Source organism: Trichoplax adhaerens, genomic scaffold (assembly GCF_000150275.1).
Source record: "Trichoplax adhaerens TRIADscaffold_4 genomic scaffold, whole genome shotgun sequence".
Lineage (NCBI taxonomy): Eukaryota > Metazoa > Placozoa > Uniplacotomia > Trichoplacea > Trichoplacidae > Trichoplax > Trichoplax adhaerens.
In genome coordinates, this window is record NW_002060946.1 from 4868890 (window position 1) to 4887106 (window position 18217).

The 18217-nt window shown below is 34.9% G+C and overlaps 3 protein-coding genes across 3 annotated transcripts; 1 reads left to right on the plus strand and 2 right to left on the minus strand.

Annotated features, from left to right (window-relative positions):
• Nucleotides 1-930: 930 nt before the first annotated feature.
• Nucleotides 931-5528, plus strand: TRIADDRAFT_63874 (uncharacterized protein; the record flags this gene model as incomplete). Its single annotated transcript, XM_002111544.1, has 7 exons — nt 931-1291; nt 1504-1580; nt 4341-4431; nt 4560-4688; nt 4895-4981; nt 5197-5216; nt 5346-5528. The coding sequence occupies 7 exons, from the start codon at nt 931-933 to the stop codon at nt 5526-5528; spliced, it is 948 nt and encodes a 315-aa protein (XP_002111580.1).
• A 2194-nt stretch (nt 5529-7722) lies between these two features.
• TRIADDRAFT_55752 (uncharacterized protein) lies at nt 7723-12594 on the minus strand (the record flags this gene model as incomplete). The annotated part of the gene is made up of 16 exons (XM_002112041.1): nt 7723-7950; nt 8036-8215; nt 8287-8640; nt 8801-8962; nt 9069-9218; nt 9313-9452; nt 9544-9632; nt 9741-9837; nt 9923-10001; nt 10183-10221; nt 10286-10360; nt 10607-10626; nt 10761-10844; nt 11006-11078; nt 11380-11493; nt 12577-12594. 16 exons carry the CDS (start codon nt 12592-12594, stop codon nt 7723-7725), a joined length of 1902 nt encoding a protein of 633 aa, XP_002112077.1.
• Nucleotides 12595-13999: 1405 nt separating this feature from the next.
• Nucleotides 14000-17785, minus strand: TRIADDRAFT_35865 (expressed hypothetical protein). The gene is made up of 6 exons (XM_002112042.1): nt 17639-17785; nt 14941-14971; nt 14762-14850; nt 14408-14504; nt 14255-14330; nt 14000-14182 (listed from the first exon to the last, which is right to left on the minus strand). The coding sequence occupies exons 1-6, from the start codon at nt 17705-17707 to the stop codon at nt 14050-14052; spliced, it is 495 nt and encodes a 164-aa protein (XP_002112078.1). The 5' UTR covers nt 17708-17785; the 3' UTR covers nt 14000-14049.
• Between the last annotated feature and the right edge of the window lie 432 nt (nt 17786-18217).

Consider the following 18217-nt stretch of genomic DNA (forward strand, 5'->3'; position numbering starts at 1 on the left):
TATTATTGTATGGTCACGTTTTTTTAAGTATTAAAGGCAGTAGTTTAGATTGACAATATTACTACAATAGCTTTGATCATCAATAGCACTTGAAATATTTGCCCAACCCTCTTTTATCTTTGGTAATAACCACTGCGCCATCGCTGTAGCGTTGACGTAAGAGGATAAATAGGTTAGCCGAGAGAGTATTGAGGCAGTCCAGTAGGTAAATTCCTCATTGCAAGCGGACCCAAGCAAAGCAAATTGGTAAGTTGGCTTTGTGTCGTAGGTAACTATCAACTGCCGCAGTTATAATATTGTTGCCAGGATACTTGTTGAAGTTGATTTGTCCGCTATAAATTAGGATTTTTGAGCAGTGATAAAATTAAAACGAATGCGGAACTACAACATCAATCATTTTAGAATAACAATTTATACATTCAATGGGTGCGATAGATGTAACTTGATTAAGTATTACGGTAGTAGGAAATTTGGATACTATAAAATCACATTTTGCATTTATGATATCTGAAAAAAAAATGGAAGGTATTCCAATAAGTTGACCATATCATCAATAAAAGATGTTCAATATACTGTAGTAGATTAAATAAAGTAAGCAAAAAATATATATATATGGAAATGCAAGATCAGATGAGACAACTTGATGTCTTTTAAGTAGATAAATTTTTAAAAATTAAGCGCATAAAATGCATAGCTTGACATATTGTTTAATTGAGTATTATAGCTGAGAGGATGATGATACTTAATAAACCGCGTATTTTAACGACTTACTAGTATTTGTAATTAAAAGTGGCTAATTATACACGTAGATAAATAGATTTCAAATCGTTCATACTTTACTTCCGTGTATTTTTTCCATTAAGCTAAAGAAGTATCCTATCAAGTTGATCGTTTGCGGGCATATACTGTGTACACATACAAGATATCATTATGAGAAAGAAGCCAAGACTTAGTGAATTCATTAAAGAAAAATTGGAAGCTCGAACTATTCCCGGTTTGGAATATATCGACAGAGATAAAATGGTATTTCGTATACCGTGGAAGCATGGTGCTAAGCAAGGTTATCAAATTGAAACCGACGGTGTTATCTATGTCGAATGGGCTAAAGTTACAAATAAGTACAGCAAGTATTATAATAAACCTAATGTATGGAAGACCAATTTTCGATGTGCTATCAACTCATTGCCAGATGTGATTTGCCTGGATGATGAGCAAGATAAAGTTAATGGCAAATTAAGAAGTGATAAGGAATATCGTATTTTCCAGTTTGTCTCACCCGACAGAAAGCAAAGTAAGCTATTGGTATTTGCTAATAATTGGGATAGAATTAAAAAGAAGTGGAAGCAAATATGAATTTTTTTAGTGCTTGTTCTAGATTACCTTAGCTGTAAATTTCTTTAGTCGATGTTAATTCAGTATTCGTCTTGATTAAAAATAAATTATGGTAAGTGTAATCTATACAGGAAAAAGGTATACTGATCTCTTCCGTGTTTAACCTTGTAGCAAAGGAACGGAACTGCAGAAATGGCTTCAAGGTGAAATCTCAAAAGCAAAATATTGACTCTTCACGTTCAAGAAAGGTAATTCGTTATTTACAGTATTCTTGCTAAAAAGCAACATGCAGTTGTTTTAAAGCTAATTTACTAATGTTGATATCACTCATCACTAATGTAATATACGTTGATGCCTATACGTGTATATGATGTATACTTGTTATACTTTATTGCTGGGTTATCACGAGTGGCTGGTTATAAAGCCATTTCGATTTCCAATATTGAGATACAAATTGGAGTGTGCTGTTGGTAGCTGATAACATGATTTTACGGTAATCTAGTTGAAAAAGAGATAGAGCCGATCCAACCTTATTGATTTTTAATCATAATCGATTGCAAAAGCATTAGCTCTATTTCAACAACTTCAACTTCTTACCTATGAGAAATTTTATTCTTCATGTACACAATACGTAAACTATGGCTCATCGATAACAAGCATGACGTACTATTCGATTGGTTAGGAAAAGATGATTATTTCCTTATCATTTAGATTGCAGATTGCATCAACTCGCTGTGCTCCTTGCAATCATGATCAATTTTACACGTGTAGTCAGTCAATCAATGTCTTCATGAATCTTATTCAGTTTCTTCAAGTGATTCTCTCCCCAACTTATTTCAGTAAACAACCTCATCAAGATGTCGGGTGATCCTCCCCCCCCCCCAAAAAAAAAAAATTCGACCCGTGGCAAATTTCTCTGCAAAATATTGTGATCCATCCATGTCCATTATATCGGTCCGATCAATCTTTGATCGATGCAGTAAAATAAAGTACAGACATGAAGTAATTAATGGCTGTTGCTTCCATGATGAGTCAAAAAGAACCCTCTATTTGCGCCAGTATAGTTATTGGTGTGTTACCATGAAAAGATGGGTGAAATAGTGTTATGGAGAGCTAATACCGTAAGTAGTGACTGAGTACCTTATACCTGAAAATGGTCACTGGCAAAGAGCACTCTTTTCATGAATATTTTACGCGCAGCAATAAACACTTTTATTCGACTTTTAATCCTAGTCATCGTATCATCCAAGACGTGCATCATTGAAGCTTATTCTATCCTCTCCTCCTATCTATTCCTCTACCATCACATCGTTGCTCATGGATTTTTCTCTCTCTTTCTGGCTTTTTTTCCCTCCCTCATGACTCATTTTTGCATCGTCGCCTCTCCATTAGCGATTTACTTCCGCATACTTTCTGCAATCACCATTACAATAGCTGCCGCTCGCCACCATTACAATGCGGTACGCAAAAACAATAGTACTGGTACAGTACGGGTAATGTCAAGTTGGATGGTGTATTAGTCCGGTAGGCAGTACTACCTGCAGATCATTTGTGAACTCTGAAGTATTGGGGTTCAAGTTGATCGATGTTGCAGATACACAATTGCACATTGGCCGCCATCTCAACCAGTTGGAACCATATCCACCGGCGACAAATACAATAGCTTACTCTGGATTTCTTTGTTGCTACCGCTTGTTATTGTTATTGTTGACACAAATGCAATGGTCGCTTGGCTCCATGCCCTTACTGGATAACAGTCTAGAACCTATAGAGTAGACATTGATGTAGACAGAGCATTTTCAACAGACCTTGATAGCAAACTAGCGCCTGCTGGTATAGATTTATGTGACATCCATTCTAAATTTTGTACAGTAGGCGTCATTAGCGGCCTAAATTGGCGTGATCAAACTGAAGTATTTCATGCTGCACCCTACACTCTCTTGATGACGTCACAACACTCTGAAGCAAACACGTTTTCTCTTTTACACGAGCGGCATCGATACTGTATCATATTGTGCCAGGTATTGCCTTACGCACTCTACTCGACTGCAAGTTAGCCGCTTGGAAAAGAAAAGACAATTTGATCCAAATCGTCACCGTTTTAAAATGAATTTAAATCTTATCATTGCCTTAATCTTGTTCACTGGACTACCATAAACTTCCTCAAACAGTGTGATAAACGAGCAATCTACTTGGGTATCCATTTATTTATTTATTATTATTATTATTGGAGGGGGACCCAGTTAGCATGATGAACAAGGTTAATCTAGAGTGCACACCCCACACCCCTTATCTTCATCCCCCCAAAAAGACATCCTAGACTTTCCTAAATGGAGGGTAAGGGATTTATCAAGAAATCCAACTGAACAAGTAAAGCCTATAGTATTAAAGATATTCTGTCGTAAAGATGAAGGCAAGATCATTAAGGATAGATAGTGTTTATGCATAGAGTTAGAGTGTAGAGACGAAACACAGAGAAGTTAGCCTTGTTGGCACAGAGATTAATCTACAGTACAATACTATACAGTTTACGTTATATTATTAGATACGCGTACAGTACACTGGACATACGAGTACTTGTATTTTTGGATAGAAATTGTGCCAATTCATTTTTTTTTCTTCTTCCCAGTGAATAATGTCATCGTCATATCTATGATGTATCGCATCGTTTCTGATAATTACTACTAATAATAGAATTCGAATAGACTGCCATGGACTACTAAGCTACATCTAGTAGTCCATGGTGCTGCACTGTAAAAGAATTAATGAACGGTTAGATCGACTACTCGTATAGCGTATTCGAAAGAGTAGACATGACTTATTCAATCCTAAACTATAGCATGTCTTGAGCATAATCGTCCGCGGACTACTTACATAATGAGTATAGACGCGTATAATAATAATAACGAAGTATGCAGAGCACGTACAATTAAAATTAAAATTATAAGAATTCACCGGATGATAAGAATATTATATTGATTTTATCTATTTTTCTTTCCTGGGAATAGGTCAAGAAAACCAAGAAGTATAAAACCCAGGAAACTCGTAATGTAGGCCAAAATATCAATGCGGATCTTGCACCAGTAAAAACCGAATCAGGTAATAATTCGCCGGATTTGTAAACGTAATCCTTAATCGATGGCGCAAATTAGTAACAATAGTAGGGTATTGCTTTTGCTCGTGGATGGTAGGGTAAATATTGATAACAGTAAACTTTTTTGAACCAGATTCGTCTGAAATAACCCATCTCAATTCTATCGAAGAACAACTTTATGATGTTTCAATAGCAACTACTGATATACACTTGCAAAATTCATTTAGCAACATGACTCCTGATTGGAATGATTGCAATCGAGGTTAGTATTAAAACCAAGTGACATTTGCGTGAATATTCGGAGTTAGAATTAGTATTAGCAGATATCAAAATTCTTAGAGATAACACATAATTCAAATAATATGTTTCGGTGTACAGTATACTTACAAATAAAGTTCTTAGTTGGCCTCCGCTGTATCGATCAGTTGTAATTGGCACTTATGCGCCAATTCTTTTCTTCTATTAAAGCGCTGCCTACAGCATTTGACGGAGAGATTCGATTTGCTCATCAAGATGATAATCAAGATGGAACATTTAGTTACCATGATAATACTGGTAAATACTTAACATTTCAGTAGAAATAACTCACTTACGAACATGATTGATAATCTATAGAGCTTTACTTATGCCGTACCTTATATTATTAGCAAGCAAGCAGTGGCAATTTACAGTATAATACGATACTGATAGTATAATATAAACTTGATCAAAACCTTTACGTGTGTTACAAATCTTTTTAATTTATAATTTAAATTCCTCTTATGATTCAGCTACAAATGAAACGACAACGGTAAGAAACATACTGTCCATGTAGTATTTGTATAGTCTAATTAATTAATTATTGGAAAATATTTACCAAGATACTACTTTGATAATGATATTCGATTGAATTTAGTCGTTCTCTGTTTTGACTATATAGATCGAGCCATTGTCATCAATACCAGCTTATCGGGAAATTCTATCCTATATAAGACCCAGTGAGAATTCCGATGATGGATATATACCTTTTGATGGTTACTCTCCTAGCGAATATAATTGTAGCTATCATTATCCAGTCTGTCTCCAAGGCCATAATGCAAGTTTATGTCAAAGCGGATATTGAATTATGCCCATGATAAATTCTAACTTTATCTACACCATTTGGCGCACGTGATAACAACTCTACGATAAAAATTTCCGCTTAGCTTAATTAAATCTTCTCATTTCCCAGTAAATATAATTGTAGTGATATTAGGTCATTATGATATAAATCAACATTGGACTTCTACCAGCTTATTTAGATATAAATGTTGTGCTCTAAATAAACAAGCATAATCATTTACCGTCTATAGTAATTAGAATGAAGGCTTGTTACCAAGCCTATTTCACAAAGTATTAACTATTTCTCCTATAATTGTAATTTTTCTCCGAAAATTTCTAATTTCATTCCTTTACATTGCCAATTCCTTATGAAGAATCCAAGACATTGAGTACAATGTAAATATACGAATACATTATCATAACTATAAATGGCAGTTGTATATGTATCAATCAGTCTTGTAAAGCTTGATTTAATAAGTGTAATATCTATAGCTTATACTCATATGACCAGTATTTGTACGGTACCGTGAATGTTTATAACTGACAGGAATTTACTTTCTTAAATGCTTCGATTAATAAATTTTTCATTTGAAAATAATGTTATTTCTTTTATTATCAATTGTATGTACGATGCTATGATTGTAGTACATATTTGATCGGACTAAGAAACTTAACTAGTAGATAAAATAACCATAATTTGGAAAAACAGTTTAATTCTCCTTCAGTGATGATATACATTCGAAATTCTCAATTATCCATTAGATCCTCTTCATTCTATTACCAACATTATTAAGAAAGATTTGTGTTCTCGAGTAATCGTTACTTTTACTATCTTACCAATTATCGGTACGATGTAAAAATTCTTTCATCAGTTCTATTAAGAAAGATTTGTGTTACCGAGTATCATTAGTTACCATAACTGTCTTGCCGGTTACGATGCAAAATGTTGTCATCGTCAGACTTGGTGAGACTTAAGGGAACTAAAATAATACCGCGTAAGCTTGATTCGATTGTTTACAGTTTTATCCGCATGAAACACCCAGCTTAGGAAGTAAGATATGTCATATATTGTACGTTACCTTACAGTAGGCATTATGATGGAATACGTTTATTAACAGTACTAGATATGACTGATATTAAGTGTAGAACATCACGTATAGACTTGCAACGGATGCAAAATAATATTATTATTAACTGTAATGTATGATGAAACTAAAGTTAAAGAATTGCAGATTTTCGCATACACTAACCTATTAAACATACCGCCATAGAATAAGCATTGTGTAATGCATAGTGAGTTAGTAAGTAAAGATGTTCAGAGATGCTCAATGTTGATACTGACATAAATACACGCAATAATCATTTACATCTTAAATATGAATTTAGAATAAATAGTTTAAAAAATTTCGCCGACTTCGAAACCAATAGCGCGCACACCTATCGATCAGTTGTCAATCTAACTGTTTTACAAAATCATCGCCATTGCTCTGTGCCGTGAAATTTCTAAAGATCTGCAGTACTTTCTGGACAAATCTATTAATTAACCCGTATACACTAGGTGTACTCATGCACGTGTGTATACATACTGTCAACTTGTTACCGTATCGTTATTAGAAAGTTGTATTTATTCGTTATCACTCCTATTCTCGACGTAGTAACGTCTTAAATGTTCGAATTTAAGATCTACAGAAATCTTATTCTTTTATAAAGTTCGATGGCCTCACAATTACTTTAGTAACCATGCAGCGATAAGGGAATTCTGTCCTTTCAAGTGTTCGAATATTTTTCCTTTAATACGTATATCGAAGATTGTGAGATGAAATATATTTACCAAGAAAATGATCTCATCGATAGAGGATATTATCACAAATTTATGCTGCCTTAGATAACAGAGAATCACTTAAAAATACATGAAATATAGGACATTAAAATAATTTTATGCTTAGAGTACAGTAGAGAGCAAAAGACTTGAGTCATTAGCTCGCTTAAGTCATTTAATGCATCCCCAGATCGAAAAGACATTCGATCACATCAATTAATAAATCTGACATAATTTACATTTTGTTACAAAATGGCTATATTACAGATTTATTGTACTATATTTGTACAAATTAATAACCAAATAAACAATACACCCGGTAGTCTTAATTCCGGTTACAGTTATAAAGCAGTACTGTCCTATATCAATTATTCAATATTGCTGATCCTTCTCATGATTAAAAATTTCTCGCTCTGAAGCCACGAGGATTGTTTCCTCTCCCGTTGGTATAATTTCTTGAGGCCATTTGATTAAAAGGTCTTCTTTCATGTCGATTATAATTATTACCGAATCTTGAATTGTTATTAAAATGTGATGGCTTTTCGAAAGATGACGAAGTGTCTAAAAGTTCCGGTAATGCATCTGCAATATCTAGTTCTATATTTCTAGCATTTTTCCAATTTTCCTGCATAAAATTAGTTGAATAATTAATGATGATAATGGTAAGCATCATTAAGAAAGCATTCAAACGACCGTAAACATCATCTCACCTTTACAGTGTCGCAAAGATTACTTGGTAAATCGAAGACTACCCCTTTTTTGTCCTTACACATTCTCATTCCACGTACTTCCGCTTTTATTGCTGATGACAGCTCAACCTCAATTACTTTCCACATATATGATACGCTACGAAACTCCCATTGACTTCGCATAACATATGTTGTAAAGCCCTAATGATTTTCAGTAAAAAAATAGGTCAATAATTGTAGATAATCTCAACAAAAGTACAACGTATACTTACTTCTCGAGATGAAAGCAATGATCTGTTTGTTATTGACGTATAACCAGATATGTGCGCAAGTGCAGCAGATAGAGCTTTTACTGCCCCTTTAGTTTCAATGATTTCGCTAGCAATACTCTCAAAATGTACTAAGACCTCTGCAGGAACAGAATCTAGTGATTTAGCAGCATCTCGGGAGGTTGCTTGTATAATATCACCCAATTGAGGTGCTCCAATACGACAAAAGTTGATGCCTGCCTCACTTTCAATACTTTTTATTCGATCTTGATGTGTAGGCTTATAAAATGTTATGCAAATACCAGTTCTATTTGCACGACCTGTTCGACCAGATCTGTGAATGTAAGTATCGGCGTCCTAGTTGTTAAATTAAGTAAGTTTACTGTAAGTCTAATATTTACTAATTGATTCTTCCGCTGTATATCACAAGTGCAATAAAATGGTAGTATACGTATTACTTTTACTACTCTCTACATTTTCAATTCCGTAAATCAGAAAGATTTTTACGTTACTCCACCTTAGGCGGTTCGCACTGAATAACAAGATCGACTTCAGGAATATCTAATCCTCTCGCGGCGACGTCTGTAGCAACTAAACAAGGAAAATTGCCTTCACGAAATCCCTTTAGAGTTACTTCTCGCTGTGCTTGTTGGATATCTCCATGCAGTACCTGAACTTCCTTTTTTCAGTAAAATATATGCCATGTCACACATTATGTAGGATGCTTTTATATGAGTAATGATCTAATACTGAGGTATATTGTGATAGAATATTTTGATTTATACCTGTTTTAAAACCGAACTTAAAGCAAGTTCATTGGCTTCTTTTTTTGTAGGTGAAAAGATGATAGTTCGGGCATGGTCACCACCATAGACTTTAACCAGGTCGCCGATTGTAGCCGCTCGTTCATGGTAAGGGCACGATATAACTTTGTGCTATTTCAATTTAATTTGAAAGAAATGCAGTATATTTTCAATATTGCAAGCGGTTACGCGTACATTATACTAGCTATAGCCGTTGTCGATTTACCTCAACTGTTGTGGATGTGCGTAATGCATCTTTTCCAATGAGATCTACAATCTTTTTATCACTTTTCATATATTTATCTATAGTTTTAAGAGCCCATTTAGGCATTGTGGCAGAAAAGAGTAGCGTTTGTGGATGACGATCTAAAGTGGTAGTATTTCAAGAGACAATAAAAATGAGCGGCAGATAATAAAGTGAGTAGAGATATCTTATATATACATGAATAGCTAATACCTTTAACATAAGCATGAGAAAGTATTTCTTCTACAATATCACAAAAGCCCATATCTAGCATTCGATCAACTTCGTCAAGCACAACGTGCCTAGAATAGATACGTAAATTTTCAGCACATAAAATTTTCAGATGAGAATAAGATACATAGGTACAGTAAAATACTAATATGTAGATAAAAAGGCATAGTAAAACTAACTTTAACTTGGATAAAACAAGATTTTTACGATCGATATGATCTTTGATTCTTCCAGGTGTACCAATCACGATATCGATTCCATTTCTTAGATGATTTTCTAAAAGTTTGTAGGAATAGTGTTCAATACAAAACAAAGTTTTATACATTGCTTCCAATACAATTGATTCCTAAAATAGTAATACCTTGCTCGGCATAAGGAACTCCTCCATAAATGCAGACTACTTTAAGACTTCCAGATAAAGCTTTAAATTCTGATGTAATCTGCCAATGGTTTTAAATGAATTACATTTATTTTCATCTCAATATCCAATTCATTAACAGAAAATTTTTTAAATAAGACTTAGAATCTACACGTCGTGTAGATGATAATCGAAAGCACCGTAAATAATCTGTCTTGCAAGATGACAAATGCTTATTTCATTTTGTGTGTTTAAGTACAAACCTGAATAGCTAATTCTCTCGTAGGTGCTAAAACTAAGACCTGTTATAGTTGATTAAGAGTTAGAGAAAATAACTGATAAAACTTGTTAATGCAATTGACTTACTTTAGGAGGTCGAATTTTATCGTCGGAACGTTTTTTCTTAATTAACTTTTCCGTAATAGGTAAAGCAAATGAAAGCTACCAATAGCCATGATGTATCACGAATTCATGCAAAATAAATATCAACATTAAATCTTTGAACGTGGTGGGATCTTGTCATACAGAAATAGTTACATAGGTGCATTTTAATTCTCATACTCTTCCTATCTTTTATGTAACACACATCATATTTATAAAGCGTGTTATCAGGACTAAATATAATAGTTAAATCACTGAAATGTAGCCTTTACGTTGATTTGGAAGGTTAATTTTCACATTAATTACCGTTTTTCCAGTCCCAGTTCCTACATTTAAATACAGGAGTAAGTCAACAATCAATGGACAATATTGAGTAAATTTTTTCATTTTACAGTTAAGTAGCCGTATGTTAGTACTAGAAACCGTAAGATTCTTAATACACAATAATCGTAACTCTTACTTGCTTGACCGATGACATCTTGACCATCATAAACATAATCAAAAGTTTGGGCTTGAATAGGAAATAAGTATGTAATTCCTCGTTCTGGAGGTAAAATAAATTCATTATACTCATGGTTATATTGAGGTAAGTATTGTGCAATATAATTTTAAGCTTATTAATCACAAGTGCAAATTGTATTCTATTTCTAATGAACACGCATCATACACGTACAATTCAGAAGATTTCGAATATACTTCTCTTACCCTTTAGCGAATCGGCAATAGCGGATGATATTCTAAACTTTTTAAAATCACCTTTTTCCTCCATACTACCAGACTAATCGGTAAAAAATATTCAAAATGAATAATAATTATCTAATAATACATTGCATCTAAATATCAGAAACTTTGCAATACATGTAATATTAAGGTTGTCTTACAACATAGTTTATGCGCACACTAATAGAAACATAGGTATATTTTAGATGAGGTCAAGATTTAGATATAGCATGCTTGTGTTTTAACTAAATTGCAGTAGGATCGAATACTGTAGTCAGTACATTAAGACAGACCGTTTCAGCACTGTAAATAAACTTGTACAATATACTATAGGCTAACAACAGTCAAGATATACGCACATCGTGTTCGGGTAGTTCGCTGTCTCCATTGGATTTTTGACTTGATCGATGTTTCTTATGATTTCGTCCATCGGGAGGGGATATAGCTTTGCGTTTCATAGTCGAGGTATTTTCCTATTTTAAAATTATTATTAGCGATCATCCGTCATCGCGGTCAAGAAAGTGCTACAAGATATAGTCTCAAACACAGCAATCAATTGCAATGGATCACTACTAATCCTGGTAATGAGAGTACAGTACGTGCTTTAGCAATCATCCTTCACAGTAGTAAGCAAAGCGAGAACTCTGTCTACAAACACAAGTAGACCACTTGTTACTCATTACACACCCACTATCCCAGGCATGAGGATTATAAGGTAATGTTCTAGGCAAAGCTTTGTCAATGTATCTAATATGTATATATATATATATATAATGCACTGTATATGAAATGGCCACAAATAGTACAAAAGTACAGTATCTAAAATTTGCTTGAAGTTATCACCATCTTTAGCTTTCATGTTTCGCAAGCTATAGGAAAAGCAAACAGGTAGAACGACTTTCTATAGTTTACGAATAACGAACAATGACGATAGACTACACACAGTTCAAGTTGCCAATTGGATCATGCATCCACTGGTTCAACGAAATATCATAAATTAATCGTAGATGATTGAATTTCAGGTAAAATTATGATCAATGACACTGTTGTAGATCAGCCATGCTCTGTCTATAAATCCCTATACATATCCCCATACATACTATAAAACGGTATGTTGCAGTATCTAACTATACAATACAGTGTTCAGCTACAGTACTGGATATTGGTGTGTCTATCTACAGTATACCAAATCACCAATACACGTGTTTGATATTCATCAGTCATAGTGCAAGTAGTACATTAGAGACTCTGAAAGGAGAGATTGAGTAAAATGGTAAAACGATGGTTATCCTATCGTCGTAATCTACTGTACATAAAAGCGAACAGCAAGTCTGGCAAAGTTTCAAAGTTCTACTATTTAAAATTGAATTTATTTAAAAACATTTATAATATTTCTTCAAAAAAACCGAATATTTTCTATAGATGACCAAATTGATTCGATCGCGCACTTCCAATATCTATGTTAATTTGCATGAACTGCAAACTGTAGCCTTACTCTAGTTTTGATTTTAAAGTGATTAGGACTCAAATTGTTTGTACAGTATAAATTTTTTTACCTCATGATTCTGTTTCATCTTGTTTTCTGCCTTCGTCAAGCGATCAAACTATATATTATATACTGTACAGTGTACAGTATAGTATTAAACTGGAAATTACTTCTTGCAGGATGAGCCGGCCGGCCAGGCAGCCAGTACCGACGACAGACGTACGTACGTACGGTACATTGAGTATTCATCGGTTGCACGTGTCTGACTGGAAATCTGAAATGCACACCAGGTCTGGGGACTAGTGACCTGGGCCAACCGGTAGTACTGTCTCTAGTTGATACCGACTGACATTGGTTACGACATCAAACATTAATTTATTATATATATATTGCGCGTTACATTTATACATATTATAAGAGAATATACGCGTATATCACAGTTGTACAGTGAATTTTAACTTAGATACAGTAGGAAAATTTAATTTGAGAGAAATTTATTTTACTTAATCATAAGTGCGTATTACAAGTCCTTTAAGTATGAGTACAGTTACACTGCAGTATTCTTGTAATGAGGAGAACACTTTATTTTTAGACATAAAAATCAGAATGGAATAGATGGGGGGGGGGATCAAGTCCAATAGTCTTGCACTGCCAACGTTAACATTATTAACTGGTACCGTAACCAACAAAGATCAAGGATCAAGACTAAACTTGTTATTACGCTTGCGAATAGAAAGCTGCGCCATAGATTACTTACTAAATATCTAGTATTTAGTAGTCCATGATTATGCGTACTCTATTTGATTATCAGGGGAAAGCTAATCGAAGTGTCCTTTTCTGCAAAACGTGAGTAGTTAGTGACTTGCTATAATAGTAAAACTCACGACTACTACTTGCCAGGATATTTTTCTCAGCATAGTAAGTCAGTAGCTATAATATCCTTATTGCCCTGTCATCGAACAATTTCTATCTTCGCTAGAGTAACCTATGCTTATCGTTGCTAGTCTAAATACTGGCCATTTAACCGTAGCCTTTTATAACGATCATGCTATCCAGTGTCAATAAATATTGTGCATATACGAGATCAGAATGAGTATTAAAAGGCATCAACTGTACGTATAAACAACCACAGTATACAGTACTTCGATCTTAAGAAGAGTACTACTATTAAACTATCAACAATAGGATTGTATGGAGCACTGGTAAGCAGTGGTGTTGTGGTCAATCGCACATACCTTCTGTGAGTAAAATAAACATGCTCATACCGATCCAATTATGTACGCTACATTCCGTACACAACACGCGTATAGTACTGTATACGCAGTAGACTGATTTATAATAGTAGGAAAAGCGCTTTATTTTCGTCGAAATTACAGGATTGTACTACATTATATGGGAACTACTAATAACATTTCGGGTTAATCTATTGCAGTAAATGAATACGACAGAAGAGGAGAAAGTTATGAAGCCTCATTTATGGATTATCAAATGAAATAATCATCAGACAACTTAGTACTATGTATTGATTTCTTTAGTTATGCTCTTAAAGTAGACCACAGTCTGCGATCTTGATCTTCTTCTTAGTTTTACCAGAGCTTGATCCAAACGATTCCATAGTAGAAATGACATCGTGGCCGTCAACTATCTTTCCAAATACAACATGCTTTCCGTCCAACCTGGAGGGAAAAGATGACTTTTAAATTCAAACTAATAAATCGTTTAAACTGCTACAACAGTTTATAACTTACCATTCAGTTTTAACCGTACAAATAAAGAATTGAGAGCCGTTCGTATTTTTACCAGCATTAGCCATAGATAGGATACCTTACAAAAATAAAAATATGGTTTGCTTAATAAAAACTATTTAGTCCGCAAGTGAAAAGTTTGTAAAGAAACAATACCAGGGCCAGTATGCTTCAAACTGAAGTTTTCATCTTCGAAGCGGTTTCCATAGATTGATTTACCACCTGTACCATCGCCTCTGGTGAAGTCACCTCCCTTTATCAAGAAAACAACGTTTTATCGTAAATAACAGAATAATACTATGTTTACTTATTCAAGTCTTGTTCACCCACCAAAATTACTTAGCTACTAACAGTTTTATTACATTACATTAATGGTAGGGTCTGCCTTGATAAGTTATATTGATCATACCACTATATCAAAGCACCCACTGTGACTTCATCTGCTAAGTGTAATCTTTCATATGCATTGGTTCGCATGCTAACAATATATAACGCAATACCAAAATATACCTGGCACATGAAATTGGGAATGATACGATGAAAAACACTGCCTTTATATCCAAATCCTTTTTCACCAGTGCATAAAGCCCGGAAATTTTCTGACAAAAAATAGCATATTTCATTTTAAATCAAGAGATGAGCATGGCTGTTTATACTACTGTAAGCTAGTGGATTATTCAATCACTTACCAGCAGTCTTTGGAACGACGTCGGACCTTAGCTACAATAGTAAATGTAGAATTTAGTACCATATTAGTATATATATATATATATATTCTACTTTTAAATCTACTTTTATGCTGTAGGCTTCGCTTGAACATACTATTCATTATTCATATGGCCAATATGAAACAGTAATACAGTATGATTATTTAATCGAACATTGATAATAAATAAATTAACAGTATTTGATTCATAATTTGAATACATTTTTATACTATATCATTATATCCCGTTATTATCTGCACTAAGGTTCTGTGAAATGTCCATTTCTACTGCATAATTCGACCTGAAAATTTGTCCATTTTTTTCTCAGAACTGGAATCTACACTGGTGCTGCCCATTTCATACCCAGTGTCTCATGATACTGTATCACTGACTTGAGACATTTCAGTCAATCTCATGTGAGACATTGAATAAAACCGAATCAGTCTTGTTATATAGTACAGTAGCATGTCGTAGTTATTACCAAGAACCACTTCCATTTTCTTCCTATCACTATGGGAACCGCGAAAAAAAAATATGTACCATTGACTGTAACCAGAGACTACTCCAGTAAGAATCTGGCCTATGGTTAAGATGTGGTCCGGTATGGTCCGGAAACTGAATGTACGGTACCGTCCTGTATTGTCCTATTGGGCCATGCTACTGTATTTTCAGTATGACTGACGCTGAGGGGAGTACTGTACATTGTACTGTAAAGTACAGTACAACTGTACCGTTTTTCTTTGATCTCCGTACTGTAGAAGAAATACCCTCTACTCGCACAGTATGACGGTCCACAGTTCCTTTTTGACAGTAGCTTTGCACTCGTGTGTGACTCAGGTCAGTCAGGTGAATTGAATATTAATATGATTTCAATGGAGATTGAGGTCATCACACTGTGTCAGTGTGTTGATACGTACTGTACGTACACACAGTCCAGTACTCTCTGAGCCGTATGGCCATCTTTTGCCTCTCTCTTTTACAGTGATGACCACGTTGCGTTATTTGCAAAGACTCCCTAGTGAGTTTAATTTCAAAGCCTGCTAACTGAATACTACAGTATATAATATACATATGCAGTTGTGAATAGCTTGCCAAGACAAGTTATTATTCTACAATAAAAAAAAAGGAAAAAAAATGGACGGAGCTAGAAAGTAGACACAAGTCTGTTTGATAATGCATGATTGGTGTCGTTGACTTACTGACTATGAGCTCTATTGTTCATTGCTACTCTAGTAAAATTGAAAATTATTTCAATGTTGGTTGCTTAGTTCCTGCTACCATATTGTATCGGATTAATTCCACTTATCAATCTACTTAATCGGTCACTTCAACATCACATCGATCCCAAGAGGAAAGTCCATACTTATGCAATACTCTACTCTATACTTTTATTTACTGTATATTACAATTGATTTATTTTGCTCTAACAGTCAAGGTTATTGCTTACTGCGTTACCCTTTTATTCTTTCCGTACCCTATCATGTCAGGGCATAACTATCTACATTGACGTCAAAAACGCATGAAGAATTCACGCCTCTTGCAAGCCTCAATAGCTCCTAAAAACTGAAGTACTAATCACAGTTTCTAATATCAAGTTGATAGAATTCGTTGCTAAAGCTAAAACCTTTATCTCTTTTATTTTATTCAAGTGTAACTTTCCGTATACAGTATATTGCAGTTTGTTCTCAACTGCACGCTAAAGTACAGGACTGTGTCAAAAATTGGATTCTTTGTCTACAAATTTATTGATAGTATTTCATCAAGAGCAAAAATAGCCAACACTGTAATCATTTTATCCTAAAAAAAGATATTTTTCTGAATATCCAATTCATTCAATTTTCAGATCATTTGTTGGAGACAATTTGCTGACAAAAAATACCGTAGTACTGTACCAGGTCACAGGACAAAGCTGCAGACAACTCCAGTAGTACACTGAAGTTGATCGGTACATGAACCAGATACAACACTCGACGTAAGTCTAGTGTTGCTGTGGCCTGTTCAGCAAGGCTGATTATAGGAACGCATCCGCAAACAGAATTTTCCAACGACACTTTACCGTCATGCCGCTAGTAGTACAACATATGAACATAGAACACTCCATTCGATCCCACCTCCAATAGTACCTTTACTGTATGTTACACAACTGTAGCAAGGAAGCGTTTTAAAAGCGCCTGATGAATTTTCACGAGCAATAGCGCGTATTAAAACACGTTATTACAGTATTTCTGTATGCGAATTCACAAAATCGATATTGACCGAATCAAAAGGTACCGCACAGCATTACTAACCAGCAATAGTTTGATACTGTACGATTTCAATCTCCGAGCTCATACTACAGTATAAATGCTAGCTTTCAAAACAATTTTGTACACGAGCATTACAGTAGTTGCCGGCTCTGAAAGCGTAGCTATAAAATCTTAGAAATAATGGAAGTCTGCAGGATAGTAAGGTAACCCCCAATTTTCTATGGAACAGATTCCTGGACGATAATCACTTTGCCTAATAGACTGTCCGTGTTGAAGCGCTTCAAAGCGCTCAAGATGATTAAATGACGGCAAACCGATGACCCACAACATTGTAAAACAGTAAACAGAACTAGTAGCCAGTAGTGACCAGTACTATGGCATTATGGCCATAATTAGCAATTACGGTTCAACTTGATGCATTTATTTTTTCATACCTCAACAATAAAACGACCAATTGATTTTCCATCGGCCTCAATATCAAAAAAGCAGCGTGGGAGAGACATTTTCGAATTGTTTCCAATATTACAGTACACTTTTAGATGGTAAGATATGTTCTTTTTTCGAGGCCTTTGAACGTACGCACGAACTAGCCTTGGCTTGAAAAAGTTTTCTGAGTGGTCTGTTGAACTGTATCTTGTATCCGTGATGCTGAAGCCGATTCTGATACAACCCGTATTTGTCCGTTAGTCTAGACGTCTGTACTCTACACGGCATGCTCTACAGTCTACAGTATATCTATACAGTACAGTGGAAAAGGAAAAAGTTGTCTGAAATTGCAACTCTGTACGCTGTGCAGTACAGTACAGTACTGTACTGTACAATTTCTCCACAGAAAAGTTGGCACTTTTGGGCCACCGTATTGTACTGTACGTATAGTACTGTAGACCAGGGACTACAGTACTGTACTGTACTATACTGTACGCCGGTACGGTACAGTTACTAGTTGTGCTCAACCCCCCAAATTTCCCTCCTTCCTCACCGTCCCTTACGACGACTGCTTTCTCCGGCTTTCC

Excerpts from the sequence above, each read along its gene's own strand:
- TRIADDRAFT_35865 (XM_002112042.1), bottom strand. The coding sequence starts at position 17,707 with ATGTCTCTCCCACGCTGCTTTTTTGATATTGAGGCCGATGGAAAATCA. Across the intron at positions 14,851-14,940 it reads CGTCGTTCCAAAGACTGCTG|AAAATTTCCGGGCTTTATGC; the intron begins GTAAGTGATTGA and ends ATTTTTTGTCAG. Across the intron at positions 14,331-14,407 it reads TTTGAAGCATACTGGCCCTG|GTATCCTATCTATGGCTAAT; the intron begins GTATTGTTTCTT and ends TATTTTTGTAAG.